This window comes from Camellia sinensis, chromosome 5 (assembly GCF_055761805.1).
Source record: "Camellia sinensis isolate YWXY chromosome 5, ASM5576180v1, whole genome shotgun sequence".
In the NCBI taxonomy this organism is placed as follows: Eukaryota; Viridiplantae; Streptophyta; class Magnoliopsida; order Ericales; family Theaceae; genus Camellia; species Camellia sinensis.
This window is the reverse complement of record NC_138965.1, coordinates 199,166,149-199,187,369: the sequence shown is the minus strand read 5'-3', so window position 1 is coordinate 199,187,369 and position 21,221 is coordinate 199,166,149. Positions and strand designations below refer to the sequence as shown.

The 21,221-nt window shown below is 38.8% G+C and overlaps 1 protein-coding gene across 2 annotated transcripts; it reads right to left on the bottom strand.

Moving 5' to 3' along the window:
- Positions 1-777: 777 nt before the first annotated feature.
- LOC114261717 (triose phosphate/phosphate translocator, chloroplastic) lies at positions 778-7,281 on the bottom strand. Of its 2 annotated transcripts, none has more exons than XM_028202017.2 (12): positions 6,516-7,281; positions 6,369-6,440; positions 5,591-5,656; positions 5,389-5,467; positions 5,178-5,298; positions 4,346-4,441; positions 3,917-4,029; positions 2,322-2,399; positions 2,093-2,209; positions 1,811-1,910; positions 1,548-1,648; positions 778-1,156 (listed from the first exon to the last, which is right to left on the bottom strand). In XM_028202017.2, exons 1-12 carry the CDS (start codon positions 6,821-6,823, stop codon positions 1,130-1,132), a joined length of 1,278 nt encoding a protein of 425 aa, XP_028057818.1. In that variant the 5' UTR covers positions 6,824-7,281; the 3' UTR covers positions 778-1,129. The 2 variants fall into 2 exon arrangements, with proteins under 2 accessions (XP_028057818.1, XP_028057817.1); XM_028202016.2 differs by having other exon boundaries at positions 778-1,159; positions 6,516-7,223.
- Between the last annotated feature and the right edge of the window lie 13,940 nt (positions 7,282-21,221).

Genomic DNA, 21,221 nt, shown 5'->3' with positions numbered 1-21,221 from the left:
ATTGTCTTTTGCATTTTTATGCTGCATATTAGCTTGGTGTCTTTGTTGCTTACTGAGTTTAAGCTTATGTTGACCAAGCCATGTATAGATAGTTTTTATGAGTTGCCAAGAATATGAAGATAGCCATTGCATTATGGAACTGGCTTCTCTTCAGTTCAGTCGTGTTGGGCCTGTAAAACTCACTACGGATCTCAATTTGGTGATTTGAGTAATTCATCATGTAGTAAAACTCACAACGAATCTCAGATTGGTGATTTGAGTAATTCATCTTGTAGTACATGTGTATAAATCACTTATGAAAAAAAAATCAATTTAACTTGTGAAATAGTAGTCACAATTTTATCAAATTTGTTATGTATATGATTTTGCAATATACTTTGAAAGTTTTTGAAAACAAATATGTGGAATTATGTTGTCACAATAACTAAATCAATTTGATTTAATGTTTTCACTGAAGTAGGACAGGATACCACAAATCCAACACGATCACACGAAAATCCTCTTCAACTAGAGAGAAGCCAGATCTTTACATTATATAGCAGCAATTTTTGAAGACCATAGGGTCCGGCAAATCTGATACTGGTACTCATTCGTTTTAGCTCATTGGATTAAAATATGCTTGGTACATGCATAGCAAGGTTTGCATCTATAGATGAGAACCAATATAAAATTTTGTTCATGCAGTTGTTTCCGTGTCTTTAAGCTAAGTGTAATTAGTTTGACTTTATCTTGGTCCCTAGTCAGCATACGGATTGCCAAAATACCCTTTCTCCAAAATGTTGGCAAACATAATATGTCTAATGCATTGTGTTAATAATTTTGGTTGTTCAATGGTGCAAACTCATTAGGCAACTGTGGGATTTTTTACAGTTTCCACTAGTACAAGACTCCCAAATTTTTTTTCCCCAAAATTTGGAATAACTTCCATAAACTTGATCGGGCAATCTTTTTAGTACTGAAACATTCTCTGAACTTGATGAAGTTAGACCATGTACTTCGAAGGAGGCACTAACTCTGAAGAAATCCAATCCTCGGATCTGTATTCAACATTTTTCAAAAATATTTATTATCCCCATCAATAAATGCAGGGGTTCTGCATTGTCAGTTGATTTTCAACGGTAGACCTCTATCATGCAGGAGGAGATTGAGCAGCAGCCTTCTGAAATGGAGAAAATTTGTAAGTCCATTTGCCAAAATGGAGCTGAATAAATATACGAATAAAAATAATAAAATAAGGGAGGGGGTTACTAGTTGATTTGAACTTGCTTTTTTGAATATATAAAGTAATTGACTAATTTGAACTTGGTTTTTAATCGCAGTTGTATAATGATGCATAACAGAGTAGCTTCTACAAACACAAGTAATGCATGAGTAAAAGACATAGGTATCCTCCTCGTACTATCCTTTGCTAAACGAAAAAAGTTCTTTTCGCAAAAAAAAACAAACAAAAAAAAGTATCGCATGAATAATGACTTTGATTAAACACGAAACTACCGTTTAACTGACAAGTGATGAGGTTTAACTGACAACAGATAATAAAATTTTACCCGTTTCTTCTCTTCCATGTTTGCCTTAATTAGGGAGTAGATGGCAACGCCTACGATAGCGATTACAGTACCGATCCCAGTCTGTGTGGAGATCCTATTACCTGCCAGACACAACAATTCAGAATCAAGAACATAAAGTTTGAAAATGTAAATAGAACCTGAATATGTCGTAGAAAGCCTTTTCTCCACTGATTTTGTTTGTGTGTTTTTGTTTTAACACATGTTGTAGTTAAAGCTTACGAGGACAAGTATTAAGTAATTACCGAATACCACGATAGAGAACCCAATCACAAACACTCGCTTCAACACATTCCCGACTGCATGTGTAAGCGGTGCAACTCGTTCCAGTGTGTTAGTAGCAACCTGTCAATGTAAGGTCCAAAGTTAAAAGATGTTACACTACAATCCTTTATATAAAAAGCTCAATATATGTGTATTTGATCCTCTTGTACATGTTGTGAAAACATAGGTTGAATGCACTCAGAAACATGACAACTCAACATTGAGGCATGTCTCATATTGACGAATATACGAAAGCGACATACCTGGTTGTAAAGATGATAAAACATTCCTATCCAAAACAGATCTGACAAGAATTTTGGAAGACCCACTTTCGCAATTGCATCCGCAAATCCATGTTGCATCAGCTGGGGCCCCTCAATCTGAAAGCACATGTGCACAGACACTAAACCATCGAATGGGTTGATTTTCAAGAAATTCAAACAAACCCCAGTGCCAAAAATTCAAATAACATCTGTGATCAAGCAAACTTACAATTAGTGCTGGTGGGATGCAAACCAGGAGAGCTATTATTGAGATATAAGCATACACATTCGTACTGTCCATTCCTGTCTGTTGGGAGTAAAGATTATGTAGATAATATTAAGCAAAATGCAGGAGAGAGAGAGAGAGAAAGAGTCTGTTGCGAGTAAAGATTATGTAGATAATATTTAGCAAAATGCAGGAGAGAGAGAGAGAGGTGTGCGTAAATTATCTGCATGAGAATAAAATTGATGCAAGTGTTTTCATATATGAGAGGCCATAGAGCAAAAATACAGCACAATATTGTATCGGCATCGATCACTGTCAACTAGGACTGTCTCAACCAGTAACTAGAAAAACTTATATCAAATTGTTTAATTACATAAAATTAGGTCAAATAATGCAGCAAGGTTATAATATAGTTTACTTGATAACTAATTAACCACACATGACAGCACACAATTTTTAGGTAAACTCCAAAAGGGGTATTTAGACATTCCGGGGTATCGAATTAGTGCATTTTCTAGATAGAAATTGAGAGTGATGTAGCTATTGTTTGCATATCAGGTAATAAAGCCTCGTCACCCTATAGAAAAGAGATTCTCTCATTTATTGGAATCCTTTTATGGCATTAAATCAATTTAGAAGACAAACAGCAGAATCAATTAAAGGGCATCAAATCATAAAGTTTAAGTGATAACTTAAGTTTAAGTGATAACTTGTTTAATAGGTATAGCATTCCGCCATGTGTTCACAAGGGGGCATCATTGTTATCAACTAATTCCCTTCAAAAAAGCCTTATCAATGGCTGCCAAAAAAAAATTAAAATAAAGAAAAGAAAAAGAGCGGTGGGGGGTTGTTAATTGAATCCTCATAAAAACTTGTTTAAAGTAATATACAAGACTTTCAGAATCAACTACAAACAAACAAAATCATAATGCATATGCTCGTATCATTATAAAATTCAGTTGACTGGTATAATTCCCGAGGCATGTCCAAATATTTCATTCTTATGAATCTTGTTTTCAAAATGAGAACTCCAGTACATGGTTTGACTTGCAGCCAAACTCCTCCTAGGTCTGATTTTGATTACCAAAAGAAATAATGTTGATCCATCAGATTTAAATACATGGCAGATGATGGCTAAGAGTTGTTTCATGGACTCAAGTATATGTGTTGGGTGCAAGACCTTTCTAAGTGTAGATTCAACTAATTTTAATATTTTTTATTTCCTAGGGTAAACAGTGTCTTTTATATGACCTAATATGGGCACTTAACTCATGATGAAGCAATCTTTTCAGAAAAGTAATGCAACAATAGATTTTCATCTCATGTATGGTAAACATGAATTGCAGAGATACTGAGTGCATGTCCAACTAGGCACATTGGACACAAATCCTGTACTCTTTTAAGTCTTACACAAGTGTCAACGTGTTCAACACCATTACTTCATGCATGTAGAAAAGTCGAAAGCAACATAAGAGATAATCAAGCATCATTAAAGGTCGAGCAGGGGACCTTAATTGTGTTCTTCCACATCATTCCATCCCATAAAATTCAAACCACAATTTAGAATACTAAGAATAATTACATGTGAAAGACATTACCATTGCTTTCTTTGAATAGATACTCCTGTAAGTGAATGCAATATTTGAAATCATCGCACTAATGAAACCAGTCCAGTTGAAAGAAAGTTCCGTCAGTGATGCCATTGATACACCTAATATAGAATTTGAGAGGATTATCATCAGCAAAAGAATATGTTGGACTCAATTTATTTGATCAAGCTCTTAGATCTTGACATAATCATATAACCGTTTGTAAACAAATTTTATTCAAATGCTGGATAAAAAATCTAATTACATGTACAGATACGTGTGTAATTTATGCTGCTATAGGTTACTTGATTATTTTTATGACAGTATCACTTTTTATTAAAAATAATACACCCAGCAAATCAGGTTTGGAGAAGTGGTAATTTTGATTCAACATGAAGACAAATGAACTAATAGATAGGAACAAAGTTGAACAATTACCAAAAACAACAGGGGCTAATGACAGCCATAAGGGCAAGGGAATCTGGTGGCCCAAAATAAATTGAGAAGCAGCAGCATTGAAGAATGGCTCGAGTGCTGTAGAAGAACATCACAAATGTAATTAGGTTTACAATAATAAGTATAAAACAGGAACATCATAAACTCAGTTTTATGACAACTAAGAGTTAGTCTATTCATCAAATATTTTCCAAGCAGATGTTAAGAGGGAAAAAAAAAAAAAAAGGCTTAAACACCAGGGTTTACGGAGCCACAAAATACATTTAAACTGAAAATACAAATTGAAATAGCTAGATGCTATCATTCTTACTGCTATTACGTGCATAATAAAATATAGGCAAAGCTCTTCAATAGTGTTTATTATTCAATGCAAAAGAGTAATGCGTTTTAGTGCCCATCGGTTTAGAATATCTATATATATATATATATATCCAAGGGCAGGCCTTATTTTACAGAAAACACTTCCATACAAAAGATAATTCATCCACTAGGAAAGATCAGAAGTATCATCTTCAACTACCATTACCTATTACAGCCACAGAAGGGGGTAATACGCACAATAACTCACAGCCTAAATTAATGTCTGATCGATCTTATGTAAATAGGTTGCTCGTCATCAAAAGGACCAAACTCCAGAACATCTATAACCCATCTATTATCATAAAAACTTCAAATTAAAATATGATTTTTATAAGACCATGAGAAGAGACTGATGTGCGTCTGATATGTATATAAATTTGATATAATTAGTGACATAAATCTAGAATATCAAGATACTAGCTTAACATAGCTTCTCTTTGCAGGGGTCCTATACCTTTAATGGTATGTGTAAAAGACACAGCTACGGCTGCAAATGATACATTGGACATGACATGTCCAAGGGCGTGACAGAATGCTACTGGAGTGAGGACTGTCAAGAGTTCTTTGTCGATTGGCTGTGTAGACAGATTAGAAATCAAGTAAATAATGCAAGCCAAAATTTAACATATGAAGAACTAATAAAAAATGCAGAAGATGAAACTCACTGCTCGTTTTGGCAGACCAACAGCCCAACTGACAAGACAATAGACCACACCAACTAGGAGATGTATAACTGAGACAAAGCTGCAAAAGGGGAAAAATGATCTTTTAATTATCACAACGTTTGAGAGCTGCAAAGAGAGCTTAATAACACAATCTAACTTCACTATTTATAAGGCCCTAACTCATTTAGCAAAGGTAACTTACTATGGATATGGAAAATAATTATAAACCTTCTTGTTCAGAATATTGAAAATGACATTTAGGAAGTACCTGCGTAGAACAATAAACTAGATAATCAGCAAATGAATTTCGTATGCAGCAATTAGTGTCAAGAACTATTTACTAAAAAAATTTACAGCCCACACAACAAAGAGAGTAGGGGTAAGAAGGCGAAGTATCGCATTTGCTTCACCTGGAGTTATAAATCAATCACAACACAGAAATAATTCGTTATACTAATGGGGATTAGTGTCTGTATTCACTCACACACATGCCTCAGTGTCCATTTGAACTTCTAGCAATTGCACCAGTAAAATGTATAACAATAACACAGGGGAATAACGTATCAGTGGCAAATGGGGCAGAGAACTACAAATCAGTGGGAATCTTTTTTAATGGAAAAACAATTTACAAATCAATGGGAGAACTTGCACCCAAAAAGATTCCCATTGATTTGTAAGTTGTTTTGGTCTTAAATATTATTTCCCATAATTACTGCAATGCTAATAGACCTTCTTGTAGAGTCCATATTTTTTTATTGGTTTACGATAGACCTTCTTGTATATTATATACTTCACGAATTTCAATTAGCTGCATATTAATTGGCAACATGTTCTTAACAACCAATTCCAATTTGTTCAAGTGATTCCAAAATCATCATCATAACTCAAATTTAGAACCCAGTTGGAAGTTGATCTTAACATGATCTTTTAATTATCAATTTGTCGCTAACATAATAAACCAAACATACATCATAGCTTACCACATAAAGAAAAAGAACCCCGTAATCAGAGCTGGAAATTTCTCGGCAAAGCTCTTTGAAGGCTTAGATAACCTACAATTACAAATATGAATATCAGCTAAACAATAACTAATTTTAAATAAATTTAGAGGATTAACAAGTCCTGACCCATCTGAAATTTCAATTTCACCACCATCTGCATCGGCAGCCGCAGCTTTTGCAACCGGAAATTCAACTGAATGGTGCCGCCTCAACAATTGGCTCCAACCGGGCAACCTTAAAGTCTTCCCGGAAAATTCAACCGGAGAGAACCGATTCTCCGGCAAAGGCGAAAATTCGAGGCGTGAGGCTCTGAAAACAACTGATCGACTCTTGAGTAGAACCAAATTAGGCAAAACCTTACTTGGAGAAGAGTGTAGAGGCGAAAATGGCGATCGGTTGAGTAAAAGCTGAGTTGAACTAGCGATTGAAGCCATAACAAAGGAAAGAAAATAAAACCCAACTCGTGTATCAATCAATGTATTATGCGTATATAATAATTCAATTGGAAGAACTTGAACTGGAATTGATTGTAAGCACAGAAACAACCAAAAACATTGTTTGTTTGTTTTTTTGCGGTGAAATCGAGGAATCAAAAGATAAAGCGGAGTTACCAGAGAGAGAGAGAGAGAGAGAGAGAGAGAGAGAGAGAATAGTTTATAATTATGCACAGAACAACACCAGAGAAAAAAAAAATCAGTGTGAAGAAGTTGAATATGACTGAAACTGAAACTTCAAAGAGTGGAAAATCACATATATAGAGAACAGAGCTTCGATTAGAACACAGTGAAAACACTGAGAACAATGATTAGTAGTTTCGTAGGTTGATTTTTGGAGGAGTAGATCGAATTTTGAGGAAGCTCAATTATAGAGAGCGAGAGAGAGAGAGAGAGAGAGAGAGAGGTGGTTTGATTCGTTTGTCTTATAGCTTTTCCCTCTAAAAAGTGCCTCCAAATTTTTTTGTTTTTAGTTTTTTGATGCTTTGGAAGAGTTGTGACTTGGGCCGTCACTTCAATTATGTGCGAATGATTTATTTTTATATTTGATAATTAGGAAAAGCTATGATACACAATAAACACTATATATATCTCATAATTAAATAATTTTATATTTTTTGAGTTGTAATTAAAAAAATTATAATCAAATACCACATGAGATATAAATGAACATCTCATGAGTCATAATTAAATAATAAAGAAAAAAGTGATATAATTAAGAGTACATATGGTATGTATAATAAAATTTCCCTTGATAATTTTGGAATATTTTGAAAAGATAGTTAAAATTTGATTTTTCAATTTTTTTCTTTAATTTTTTGATTTTTTTTCCTTTATATAATTTCAATTATGACAAATGTAAAAAATCTCATACACCTTTTTATTGCATTTATTTTTATTTTAAGTGATTTAACCACTTATACGGAACGGATGGTGTTGGACGGCAAAGGAGAGGGAGTATGGTAGACTGGTATGTAGCAGTTATGTACAGAAGAATGAGTGGGGTAGTAGTGATCCAAAGGAGGAAAGTAGTGAGCTGAAAAAGTTTATATACTTGAATAAATGTCATAAAATTGGCATATATAATTCATGCCACTTTGTGGTTATATTTTTCGAAGCAAAATGTTTACCGAATGTTGAAATCAAGACAAATTAGAAGACTAGGGAGTACAACATAATTATTTTTTGTTAGAGAGGATAAAATGACAATGATCTTAAAATGAATTGATTTTTTAATTTTTGATTATTTTAGTCTGGAACTAAAAGTTTGTTTAGGTTGAACTTTTTGATTTTTTAAACTTTTGTTAGAAAAAGAGTTAAATAATTATGATTTAGATATGATATTTTATTTTATTAACTTTTTAATTTATTTTATCTTTTTGTCGTTAAATTAGTCCCAATCTCATGCCAAATAGTTGAAGGAGTAAAATGTAATCCACCCTTTATTATTTTGTATAATATTTGGTTAATTGAGTGTTGGATTGGATGTTTTGACATTTTTAAGTCCAGACCTTATTATGGAATTTCCATTGTCAAACAAAGGCTATATTAAAAAAATATTCCTTGCTGAATAGTTTTTGAAGTCTCCAGAGGGCTAAAGTACAATTTCTTTCATATAAGCATGGTCCATGATGCCATGATGCAATGCGACTTTTATATGATGTTTAATATGACAACTGTTTTTCAAATAAAACTATGAAAACTGTTTTGTAACATGTTTTTGTGGAAAGCAATTTAAAGAAGAAGAAGGAGGCGGCTAATAAGCCTTCAAGATCAAATTTGACTTGTTCTTAATTAATCCTAAAATGTTTACACTTTTTCATAGGATTTTTTAATGTGAGTTTTTGACTTCAAAACTCAAAATTAAAAGTTAGCTAAAAAAAAAAGGATAAATTATATTTTTCACCTCTATAATTTAGTCCAAATTTTACTTTAATTTTAATTATTTTCATTTGAATAATTTAATCTCTACACTTTAAGTTCAGTTTCAATTTGATAGTTATGTTTAAATTTACGTTAATTTTTATCACGTATACACCTTAAGAACCTGACAAGCATTCCAAAATTATAAATTTTAACTTCTAATTTGAACATAATGACCAAATTGAAACTAAATTTAAAGTATAAAACTCAAATTGTTCAATTTAAAACAATAGAAACCAAAATAAAATATACACTAAATTATAGGGTTAAAAGTATAATTTATCCTTTAAAAAGTTAAAATCTAAATGAAAAATTTTAGTAAAAAAAGCTGATCCAACCTGAGGTTTATGGAACCAGAATCCCAAATGACAAATGCAATTCCAAGAAAGTCTCCAATATCTCATGGCTTTAGTTAAAACATACATTTGATGATTGACCCCTTTATGGCATATTCACATTGTTTATATATGCTTCTTATTCCTTTAGGACTCCACCAAGCTTTTTAGGTTGGATTGTAGCCAATGATATCATAGAAGAACTAAAGATGGAATCTCATTGCGGGGATATATTTTCTGAGTCTCAACATGTGGCTAAGGTGGCGCCGACGTGTAAGTCGAGGTACCACGTGTCCAGATTATGGCGCCGAGGCGATCTCGGTTAGGCCGAGGTTATCTCCGAAGATATTGGAATCCGAGATAAGCGGATAAGGGACAAGAGTCTTAGAATGATGAAGGACTTTGGCATGGATAAGGATAACACTCTTAGGAAGTTTATCTTTATCTCTTGGAGAGTTCAGGATAAACGCTGAGCAGAAGTCCAATGGAGCTAGGCTTTTATGGGGACTAGGATTAAGTTAACTATAAAAGAAAGGCACCTCCGATGGGTCTAAAGTACGCAATTTATATTCTGAACAGTGAGTTGAGCACTATTGATTATCTTTGAGAGATATATTGATTTGATCGTCGGAGTGCCCCTAGGTGGACGAACCACCACCGGAATCTTCTCTTTCTATTGCAGGTCATCCAGGTGTCATCTACTCTGCCAATATTCTCCAGCTGAATACTAAGTTAGCAGTGTGATCGGAAAATCACTCACACAATTTGGCGCCGTCTGTAGGAATGAAAGGAGAATAGATGGCCAACGACGGACAGAAGGAAAAGATTGGGAACGACACTCGTGCTAGGAGTGGCAAACCTATCGACCTTGATGTCGAAGGAGACAACCACAACACAGAAACTCGTGACCAGAATCACAGTAAGAAAGACGTCGGCCAGAATGGCGACGTACCAAAGAAGCCAGAACGAAACGGATACTACAACGAGGACGACCTCTAGGTATGGAAGGATAGATGCCTGCGGAGGGACGGAGAGGTGAAAGAGATGACAAATAAATTAGCAGACCTGCAATCGGTCGTCAATTTTATGATGCAAAATAATGTCATACAGCCACCATACCCGCTGCAGGACACGTCGATTCCAGCGGCCAATGCCCAGAAGGAAGGGCAGAAACCAATCCCAGAAGTCCCCCAGCACACCAAGAGCGAAAAACACTCTCACCGGCCTTCAAGGGAAGTCAGACGAGGAGAGTCGAGGAGAGAAAAGTCGCGGAGGACGCATCGCACCAAGGTGGCAGACGCAAATGAACATTGACATGTTCAGGGGCAGGCGCTCTACTTCGACACAACTCACGGAGAAAGATCGAAAAGAACCCACCATGAAGTCGAGAGTAGTATGCCGAAAAGATTGAAGTCGGGAGATAGCCGAGCTCCTGGGTGGAGCAAAGAAGACTTGAGAGATTACCTCAAGAGGAAGCAGCAGAATGCCGATGCTGAGGTAACTTCCCCTAATAAGCTGAGAACACCATTCTCAGTGGAGTTAGACAAATTTGAGGCTCCGAAGAGATTCAGTATGCCGAGGTTCCAAATATACGATGATAAGTCAGACCCCAACTTTCACGTTGGATTATACTTGAACTCAATGGCATTATATAGTGGGAACGAGCTGTTACTCTACAAAGTGTTCCCCTCATCGTTCAGAAAGATTGCATTAGATTGGTTTCACAAACTACCGAAGGGAAGTGTGAAGACCTGTGAAGGCCTGGCCGAGATGTTTGTGGCCAGGTTCGTGACAAATAAGCTGCAGCCATTAAGAGTGGATGCATTGATGGCTCTGAAAATCAGTAAGGATGAAGGCCTTAGGGCCTATGCAAAAAGGTACTATAAGGTGTTCAATCAAATACCGGAGTGTAATCAAGAGGTGGCGGTCGTATCTTTCAAGAACGGCCTAAAAGACGACTGTCCACTACGAAAATCTTTGGAAAAGACATTGCCAAAAAGTATGGAAGAGCTCATGGTGAGAATCGAAAAGTATGCCAGAGCCGAGGAAGATACATCGGGGACTAAGGAGGCAAAGCAAGAAAAAAGAAACGGCTCGCCGAAGCAAAGCCGAGGAAACAATGGATCCAGCAAGCAAGAGATAGGACTAAGGGCTACATAGGCAGTTACGATTGTGTTCCGAATCCCAATTCTCAAAGTCCTGGACAGAATTCAGAACCAACCCTATTTCAGAGCACCGGTAAGGGCACTAGGAGAGTTTATGGGAAGAAACCTTGGCAGACACTGTGCTTACCACCATGAAGATGGGCACATGACTCAGGGTTGTAGAGCCTTGAAAACACACTTAGAAGACCTGGTGAGGCAAGGCCACCTGAGAGACCTTGTCGATGAGGCCAAGACAAGGGAAGAACAGACAAGATTGCCTCAGGCGACAGCAGCTCCACCTCCCCCAGCACAGCAACCTCAAGTAGGAGGACCTCAGGTAATTAATGTAATTCACTCGAAGGTCAACGAAAACGAGATTTGGGGGAAGACCCAGAAGGTAAAACACCTACAGCATGTCTACCAAGTCGGGGAGAAGAGACATCGGGCAAAAGAGTGCCAAGGACCAGTGGTGTCCTTTACTGAAGCCGACCTTAAGATGGTGTAGCATCCACATAACGATGCCTTGGTAGTATCCCTCCAGGTTAGGGAATGCCAAATGAAGCGCATCTTAATCGACCAAGGCAACTCTTGCAACATCATATACGTCAGATGTTACAAGGAGCTTGGCCTTCACCCAGACGATATGGAGCAATCCAATAGCTCAATGGTTGGGTTCAATGGAATGCCAACATGGCCACTGGGAATGACGAGCTTGGAGGTGCAGGCTGGCACCAAGAAGATAAAGACAGAGTTCACCGTAATTGACACACCCTCCCCTTACAATATCATCATGGGAAGACCATGGTTGCATGCAATGGGGGCTGTCCCCTCAACACTGCATCAATTATTACGGTTCCCAACAGAACATGGGATTGAGGAGGTCAAAGGAGATCAGCTGCAGGCAAAGAATTGCTCCATGGAAGCAATGAAATCCACCTACAGCATAAGAGAACCAGCGAAGTCAGAGATCGAAGACGAAGACGTGGAGGTTTTAGAGGATGTCGGTAAGGAGCCAGCCGAGAAGAGTGAAGAAGCACTGAAGAAAATCCTCGTCCAGGAAGGAGATGGAGAACGCTTCTTTCTTCTCGGCACAAGCTTAGCTAAAGAAGAGGAAAAAGAGTTGGAAGCTTTTTTTAGAGCAAATATTGAGGTGTTTGCTTGGACGCCTTACGAGATGCCTGGCATTGACCCCGAGGTCACTTGCTATAGACTGAACGTTGACAGGTCGGCCAAACCTGTAATCCAACAAGCAAGAAGGCCAACGTTGATGCACACCGAAGCAGTGGAAGAGGAAGTAGACAAACTTCTGGAGGCCAGAGCCATTCGAGAGGTAAACTACCCGACATGGCTATCAAATACAGTGGTGGTGAAGAAAAAGAATGGCAAATGGAGGGTCTGCGTGGACTTTACCAACTTAAACAAAACTTGTCCCAAAGACAGTTTCCCTCTACCTAAGATTGACCAGCTGGTAGATGCCACTTCAGGGCATGGAAGGATAAGCTTCCTGGATGCCTACAGGGGATATCACCAGATAGCCATGTATCTCCCAGATGAGGAGAAGACTGCGTTTATCACCCCAAAAGGTCTTTACTGCTACAGAATGATACCTTTTGGGTTGAAAAACGCAGGAGCAACTTACCAAAGACTGGTAACCAAGATGCTCAAACACCTGATTGGCAGAACGGTGGAAGTTTACATTGATGACATGGTCGTGAAGACCAAGGAACCTAAAGGTCATCTGGCCGACCTGAAAGCAGTCTTTGACATCCTCAAAACATATCGGCTCCGACTCAATGCAACGAAGTGTGCATTTGGAGTGGGATCTGGTAAATTTTTTGAATACCTGGTGACTAGAAGGGGCATTGAGACCAACCCAAATCAGATTAAGGCCATCCTGGAATTGAAGAGCCCGACGTCGACGAAACAAGTACAAATGTTGACTGGAAGGGCCGCAGCCCTGAATAGGTTCATAAGTAGAAACTCAGATAAGTGCAAACCTTTCTTTAACTTAGTGAAGAAAGCCACAGATTTTTTATGGACAGAAGAATGCGAGGTCGCCCTGGCCGACTTGAAGAAGTATTTGACCACAACTCCAGTCCTTTCAAATTCAGAACCTGGGGAGGAGTTGTTTTTGTACTTAGCAGTTTTAGAACACGCAGTAAGCGCAGTGGTAATCCGAGAAGAAAAATGAGAGCAAAGGGCTGTCTACTATGTAAGCAAAACCCTGGCTGATGCAGAAACAAGGTATCTATCCTTAGAAAAATTAACACTGGCTTTAGTAATGGCTTCAAAGAAACTGAACCATTACTTCCAGGCTCATAAAATTGTAGTGCTAACTGAACACCCCTTGAAGTTCTTGCAGCAACAAGGAGACCTGACAGGAAGAATAGCCAGATGGACAGTGACCTTAGGACAATATGACTTGGAGTACAAACCTAGAACAGCAATCAAAGGCCAAGTTTTGGCTGACTTCGTGGCCGAGTTCACACCAGAATCCATCGTACATCGAACTCCATTGAGCCGAGGTGAACGATGTCTAAGCAAGCAAGGAGAAGCCCAATCGAATGCAACAGAACAAAGGAAGAAGGAAAAACTTAGACCCTGTAGCATTTATATCGGCGACTCCTTTCGACTGTTTGTCGATGGGAGCTCAAACCGGCAAGGAGCGCGGGCAGGAGTAGTACTGGTATCTCCAGATGGAGAGATATTGGAACAGTCCATTCGATTGGGGTTCAAGGCCTCAAACAATGAAGCAGAATATGAAGCATTGATTGCAGGACTAAAGCTAGCGGTAGCAGCAAAAGTAGATGAAGTGATAGTCTTCTGTGACTCCCAGCTCATAGTCAACCAGACAACGGGCGAGTTTGCAGCCCGAGATGAAAGGATGTCAGCCTACGCAAAGGAAGTCAACAGGTTAGTGGCCTTGTTTTAGAATTGCCGACTACATCAGCTTAGCCGAGATGATAACAGCTACATCGATGCACTGGCCAATCTGGCTAGTACAATACAACCAGGAAAAGCAAGGACGATAATGGTCGAATACTTGTCGGGCTCGAGCATTGAACCACCGATCGCAGAACACGAAGCAATGTGTGTGGATATGGGACCAAGCTAGATGGATGCAATTGTAGCATTCTTAAAGAAATGGAAGCTGCTAGATGACCACAAAGAAGCGCAACAAGATTAGATTGAAGTCGGCAAGATTCAGTCTGACAGCAGAAGGACATCTCTACAGAAGATCCTTCACTGGACCCCTTTTGAGGTGTGTACATCCTTCACAAATTGAAGATTTTTTATATGAAATACATGAAGGAATTTGTGGAAGCCATGCTGGAGGCAGATCACTTACCCATAGGACCATTACACAGGGGTATTAGTGGCCCTATATGCAGAGAGATGCAGAAGCCTATGTGAAAAAGTGTGAAAAATACCAAAGGTTTGCACCCCTGATACACCACCCAGCAACAGACCTGAACCCGGTATCCAGTCCTTGGCCGTTTGCCCAATGGGGCATGGATCTCGTTGGGCCACTACCAAGCAACTGGATAAAGGAAGTACTTGCTGGTAGCAACAGATTACTTCACCAAATGGATAGAAGCTGAGCCCCTAGCCAAAATTTGAGATGTGGACGTGAAGAACTTCATATGGAGAAATATCATTACTAGATTTGGGATTCCAAGAGCAATAGTTGCTGACAACGGAACATAGTTTGACAGTAAACTAATCAAAAGCTTTTGTGCAAAGTTCAAGATCAAGAACCACTTTTCAACTCCAAGCTTTCCTCAAAGCAATGGACAAGCAGAAGCATCCAACAAAGCTATCATAGATGGGATAAAAAAGAGGCTACAAGCAGCGAAAGGAAAATGGGTGGATGAATTCCCAAGTGTACTTTGAGCATATCGGACTACGCCGAGAAGATTAACAGGGGAATCCCCTTTTGCCATGGCTTATGGCGCAGAAGTTGTCATTCCACTGGAGGTCGGCATTCCAGGGATCAGAACCCAGGGAGTAGAGAATGAGACTAATGATGTACTCTTAGCCCGAGATCTGGATCTTTTAGAAGAAAGAAAGGAGAAAGTTGCAATTCAACTAGCAGCATACCAGCAGCAGCATACCAGCAGCAGCTTGCTAGGGCTTACAATAAAAGGGTTAACCCCAGGGAGTTCCAAGTCGGCGACCTAGTCTTGAGAAAAGTCGTCGGCAACAAGAAGGATCCCAAGGAGGACAAGCTTGGCCCAAATTGGGAAGGACCCTACAGAATTACTTCGATATTGGGCAATGGGGCATATCGGCTTGAAGATAATGAGGGCAAAGAGTTGCCAAGACCCTGGAATACTTGTAAGCTGAAATTTTTCTATCATTAGATTTCCCTTGTTTTTTGCCGACGTAATGAATAAAATTTTAGCAGAATTCTTCTACATTTATGACTGATAAGATTCTCGCCGATGTTTCTGGAATACATATATAATGAGAACCCAAGTGGAACTTAGGTTCACATTAGGGGGCAGAGAGAAGAAAAATGGTTTTAACACTTGTTGAAACTTGAGAAAAGTTTACAAGTTGAAGTTAAACCGAGATGATGTTTAACACTTGTTGAAACATCATAAAGTTTACAAGTTAAAGTTAAACCGAAATGATGTTTAACACTTGTTGAAACTTGAGAAAAGTTTACAAATTGAAGTTAAACCGAGATGATGTTTAACACTTGTTGAAACTTGAGAAAAGTTTACAAGTTGAAGTTAAACCGAAATGATATTTAACACTTGTTGAAATTTAACAAGTTTACAAGTTGAAGTTAAACCGAAATGATGTTTAACACTTGTTAAAACTTGAGAAAAGTTTACAAGTTGAAGTTAAACCGAGATGATGTTTAACACTTGTTGAAACCTGAGAAAAGTTTACAAGTTGAAGTTAAACCGAAATGATGTTTAACACTTGTTGAAACTTGAAAAAAGTTTACAAGTTGAAGTTAAACAGAAATGATGCTTAACACTTGTTGAAACTTAAGAAAAGTTTACAAGTTGAGGTTAAACCGAAATGATGTTTAACACTTGTTGAAACTTAAGGAAGTTTACAAGTTGAAGTTAAACCGAGATAATGTTTAACACTTATTGAAACTTGAAAAAAAAGTATACAAGTTGAAGTTAAACCGAGATGATGTTTAACACTTGTTGAAACTTAAAAAATTTACAAGTTGAAGTTAAACCAAAATGATGTTTAACACTTGTTGAAACTTAACAAGTTTACAAGTTCAAGTTAAATCGAAATGATGTTTAACACTTGTTGAAACTTGAGAAAAGTTTACAAGTTGAAGTTAAACCGAGATGGTGTTTAACACTTGTTAAAACTTGAGAAAAGTTTACAAGTTGAAGTTAAACCGAGATTATACTTAACACTTGTTGAAACTTAACAAGTTTACAAGTTGAAATTAGACTAAGGTAAAACACTTGTTGAAATTTTATGAAAAATTTACAAGTTGAAACCAAGGTCGCGCCAAGAAAGATACTTGGGTACTTGCCGAGGTAAATCGAGGTGTGTCACCCCGAGAAGGTTGCACAAGATTGAAGTATATACTAAAGATATGCAAATTATTCTAAGTATGAAAGTCATACAAGAGCAATAAAGGGAAGATAAACATACAAGCATTCAAAAAAGAAGGAAGTTGTGTTCATAAGAAGGTACATCGGCCATACGAAGAGTTTACATTGTCCCAAAAATAAAGAAATACAAAAAGGCAAAAAACAAAGGAAAAAGTCACCAAAATTAAAATTCTTCAGGCTCCTTAGCAAGCTGGGTCTGGACCTTGGAAGACTATTGGGAGGACATCTCGGCCGCCTTCTCGACCGCAAGCTTAGCATCAATTTCTTGAAGAGTTTGATCAAGGCTCTTGTCGGCAAGAGGCACGTCCAATGATGCCTGTTCAAGGGTAGCTTTCTTGGGCACCTCATCTTGAGTCAAGTCCAGGACCTGCTCATTCAAAGAAGGGGACTTGATCCCAGCAGTCTCCTTTGGTTTCCTCACCAAAGTCTCATCCTCGGACTTAGATTCGTCGGCGGATTTACTTGGAGTTTGACGGAACGGAAGAGGAATAGCGTCGGCGTTCCTAAGGGGAGAGTCCTCTGGGACTTCAAGCCTTTTTAGAAGAGACATCCAACCAAGGGTGAAACCCTTGTTGCATGCCTGCTTCGCTTACTTTTCATATTCTACCGTGACATCGGCCACCCCTTCGTTATAGCCCTTCTCATCGGCGGCCTTGACTTCGGCTTCTTTTGTGGCCAGGGCATCTTGCAGTTCTTTTTGGGCCTGGGCCGTCTTTTCTTCGGCCTCTTTCTTCTCGGCCTCAAGAACCTTCTTGATGGCCTCAACAGATTCTTCCTTTTCTTCGGCATTAGTTTGGGCCTTGAAGGCAGCCTCGGCCTGGCCTTCCAACTTCTTCATTTTTTATTGTAAGCTTTTGTTGGCCTTTTGAAGACTGGCAACTTCTCTCTTCTTATCGGCCAGTTCTTTTCGGTTTTCAAAGGATTGTATTGAGAAGGAATAAGCATGCTGGATGGCCTGAAAGCAAACAAGACAAAAGTTATCATAAAATTTTCTAAGTACAAGAAAGAAAGAAAAATGACCAAATAAAGACACTTACTTGGATAGAGCGCTGGAACATCAGGGCATAGTTTTCATATTCGCTCAGCTCGGCGTTCCGGTCAAGATCGCCAGGAAGGAGGAGAGCGGTACTAAGGGCAACGCCGATGTTTATGTCATCGGCACTATCGTTAGCCCTAACTGGCTTATCCTCCAATGTGATTTAGGGGGACCAAGGGGCATTGTGCATTCGAGACCCCGATGTGGTTGCAGCAGATGACCTCGACTTTGTTGATTTTGGGGATTCAGATGGTTGGGCCTCGACTGACCTCTTTTCGGCAGCAGATGTGGTCTTCTCACTCTCAGCCAATTTCAAAATTGGCCAAGTATTTTCAGTGTCAACCTGAGTCACTTTTGCTTTTGGTTGAGCCTTCTTTATTATTTTCGGTTTCGCAGGGGGTTGAGATTGCGCTGGTAGAGCGTCAATGGTTGATGGGATGTTGGCCAAGAGATCTTTGGCAACTGCTTTCTGGCGACCTATCCCGACAGGAAAAACAGTTCGTCGCCAACGTTGGCGCTGGGATATTGGGATCAGATAAGGAACCGAGGTTGACGGCTGCTCGGCTGGATCAGAGGTCGATCCTTGATCTTGCCGAGATGTAGAGGTTGTCTGAGGAGTTGTGGCAGAAGGAGGAGATAGACTCTTCTTCTTCTTCTTCTTGGGGACGTCGGGAAGAGCTGACTTATATGTTGGAATGAAATTAAGCAGAAGAGGGGCCTTTCGTTTGTGGGCTGGTAGATCTAAAAGTTTCCTCAAGTCTTTGCTGGGAAAGAAAGACTGACGGAAGCCCTTTGGTAGCTGAGGAAGAGCTGCAAGAAAAACAGACGTTAGAAACAAATAAATTATTGAAGACTTAAAAATAAATAAAAAAAATAAAAAAATAGAGTTAGTATGAACACAGGGCTCTTACCATTGCCCTCTACAAAAACGGTTCGAGGAAGAGGGTAAAGATGGAGGTCCTCATCTGGAGCGAACTCCCAGTTCCCCGAGGTAATGAAGTAATCGTCTTCAACTCCCTTGTTGGAGTCAGGGAGGTCGGCAACGATTTTGTATTTTGTGGACCTCGGCTTTAGGTAGTAAATATAGCCTGCATCTTTTTTGAGACCACACATGGTATAGCAAAACTGGATATCGGCTAAGGTAACCCTAGCGTTTTCTTATTTGGCTAAGGCTATGATGCCATTAATAACTCGGTAGGAGTTGATGGCAAACTGCATTAGGTTCAATTTATAGTAGTGAATGATCTCACAAAAAAAGATATTGAGTGGGAGCCGAAGTCCGCACTCGATGAAAAGTACAACAGGAATGGGCATGGAATCAGCTGTGGGCATGATAAAGTCTTCCTCCCCAGCCAACCTCAGATGGACGTCGGCAGGGATGTCAAACTCACGCCTAAAGTGATCTAACTTGGTCGGGGTGTCGACCCTATGTTTCCACATACCCATGATGTCGGGTTAACTAGAAGAAGATGGATTTCAAAAGAAAGTGTTCTAGAGGGTTATTGGGACCTCGGCAAAAACTTAAGTAAATACTGGGGTAAGAATGTATAGGAATCCCAAACCTAGAAATTTGTGGGTTAACTTCAGTTTTTTCTAAAAATTTGTGGGTTCTACAGACAAATCCCAAACCTAGATCTATGGAAGCAAGGATTGAAGGCGAGAATCTGGAAAAACACGGCAAACAAAAACAAGAATACGATTCAGATTCAAGAACAAAGATGGACTATCAAGAACATCGAAAGTACAAAGGGTATGAAGTCAAGAACAATGGCAAAGGTGCAAAAAAGTTGTGAATAGTGCGTGTATTCAAGACATGGGCAAAGAGCAAGGTTGTGAAATAAACACATTCAGATACATGATTCATAAATCAAAAACTTAGTAAAACAGCAATGGCGACCAAATAATGAAGTAAAACTTCTTAGAGAGCAACAAGAAATAAAACAAGAAGAAACAGCGGCTTACTAGGAAAATGGAAGCTGGAATGGGGATTGCCGAAGTCTGACAACGGTTGTAAAGGTGGAGGATCGGTGAAAATCTCGTCGGAAGTGGTAAACGGAGCAAGTTGCAGAGCTAAGAAAGCGTGAACAATGGAGGGTTTGGAAAGCTAAGAGCTAGAGAGAGAAAAAGCTAGAGGATTGAACAAAAAGTGAAGCGACGAAGAGAGGGAGAAAGTTTTGTTAAAACTTGAAACGGCGGCAAGACAGAATTAATGTGCCTAAAACAATGTGTGCGTCAGACGGCGCACGCATACGCGAGACGATTTAGAAGCACGTACCAAGTACGATCTAGTAAGAGAATGACGCGTGGCTGAAACGGTTGAATTGTGATGCATGACAGCTCATACGCGTGAAGGAGATCTTGGAAACTTTTAACCTTAAAGAGACATGTCGGCCTATAATGATGATCTCGGCTTAAGCCGATGTACTGGCAGGAAGTACCGATATAGGTTCCATCACCTCAGAATGCCGAGGTAAAAGAACCTAGGGGGCAGTTGTGGGGATATATTTTCTGAGTCCCAATACGTGGCCAAGGTGACGCCGACGTGTAAGCCAAGGTACCACGTGTCCATATTATGGCGCCGATGTTATCTCGATTAGGCTGAGGTTATCTCCGAAGATATCGGAATCCGAGATAAGCGGATAAGGGGACAAGAGTCCTAGAATGATGAAGGACTTTAGTATGGATAAGAATAACACTCTTAGGGAGTTTATTTTTATCTCTTAGAGAGTCCAGGATCAGCACTGAGCAGAAGTCCAATGGAGCTAGGCTTCTATGGGGATTAGGATTAAGTTAATTATAAAAGAAAGGCACCCCCGATGGGTCTAAAGTACGCAATTTATATTCTGAACATTGAGTTGAGCACTATTAATTATCTTTGAGAGATATACTGACTTGATCGTCGGAGTGCCCCCGGGTGGACGAACCACCGCCGGAATCTTCTCTTTCTGTTGTAGGTCAGCCAGGTGTCATCTATTCTGCCAGTACCCTCCAGCTGAATACTAAGTTGGCAGTGTGATCGGAAAATCACTCGCACACTCACCTTATTTTTTTCCATATGTATAATAATACCTTGCTTGTTTTCACTTTTCAAAAAATACTTTTCAGAAAATTCTACTTTCTTATTTTTCGTGTTTTTTTGTTTTTACTGAATTTTTTTAATATTTTAAGTTTTTTTTTTTTTTTTTACTTTTAGACACACCTAACATAAATATACCTAAAAAGTAAAAAAATTGTAGAAAAAATCTTTTAAAAATTCACTAAATACCAAAAATACAAAAAAAAAATACAAGAATTTAGTAC

Bases quoted from the DNA above. Each gene is read 5' to 3' on its own strand.
- LOC114261717 (XM_028202016.2), bottom strand. From the start codon at position 6,823: ATGGCTTCAATCGCTAGTTCAACTCAGCTTTTACTCAACCGATCGCCA. The intron at 1,911-2,092 runs GTATGTCGCTTT...TTACATTGACAG, and splicing joins TTTATCATCTTTACAACCAG to GTTGCTACTAACACACTGGA. The intron at 1,160-1,547 runs GTAAAATTTTAT...TCTCCATTTCAG, and splicing joins ACATGGAAGAGAAGAAACGG to AAGGCTGCTGCTCAATCTCC.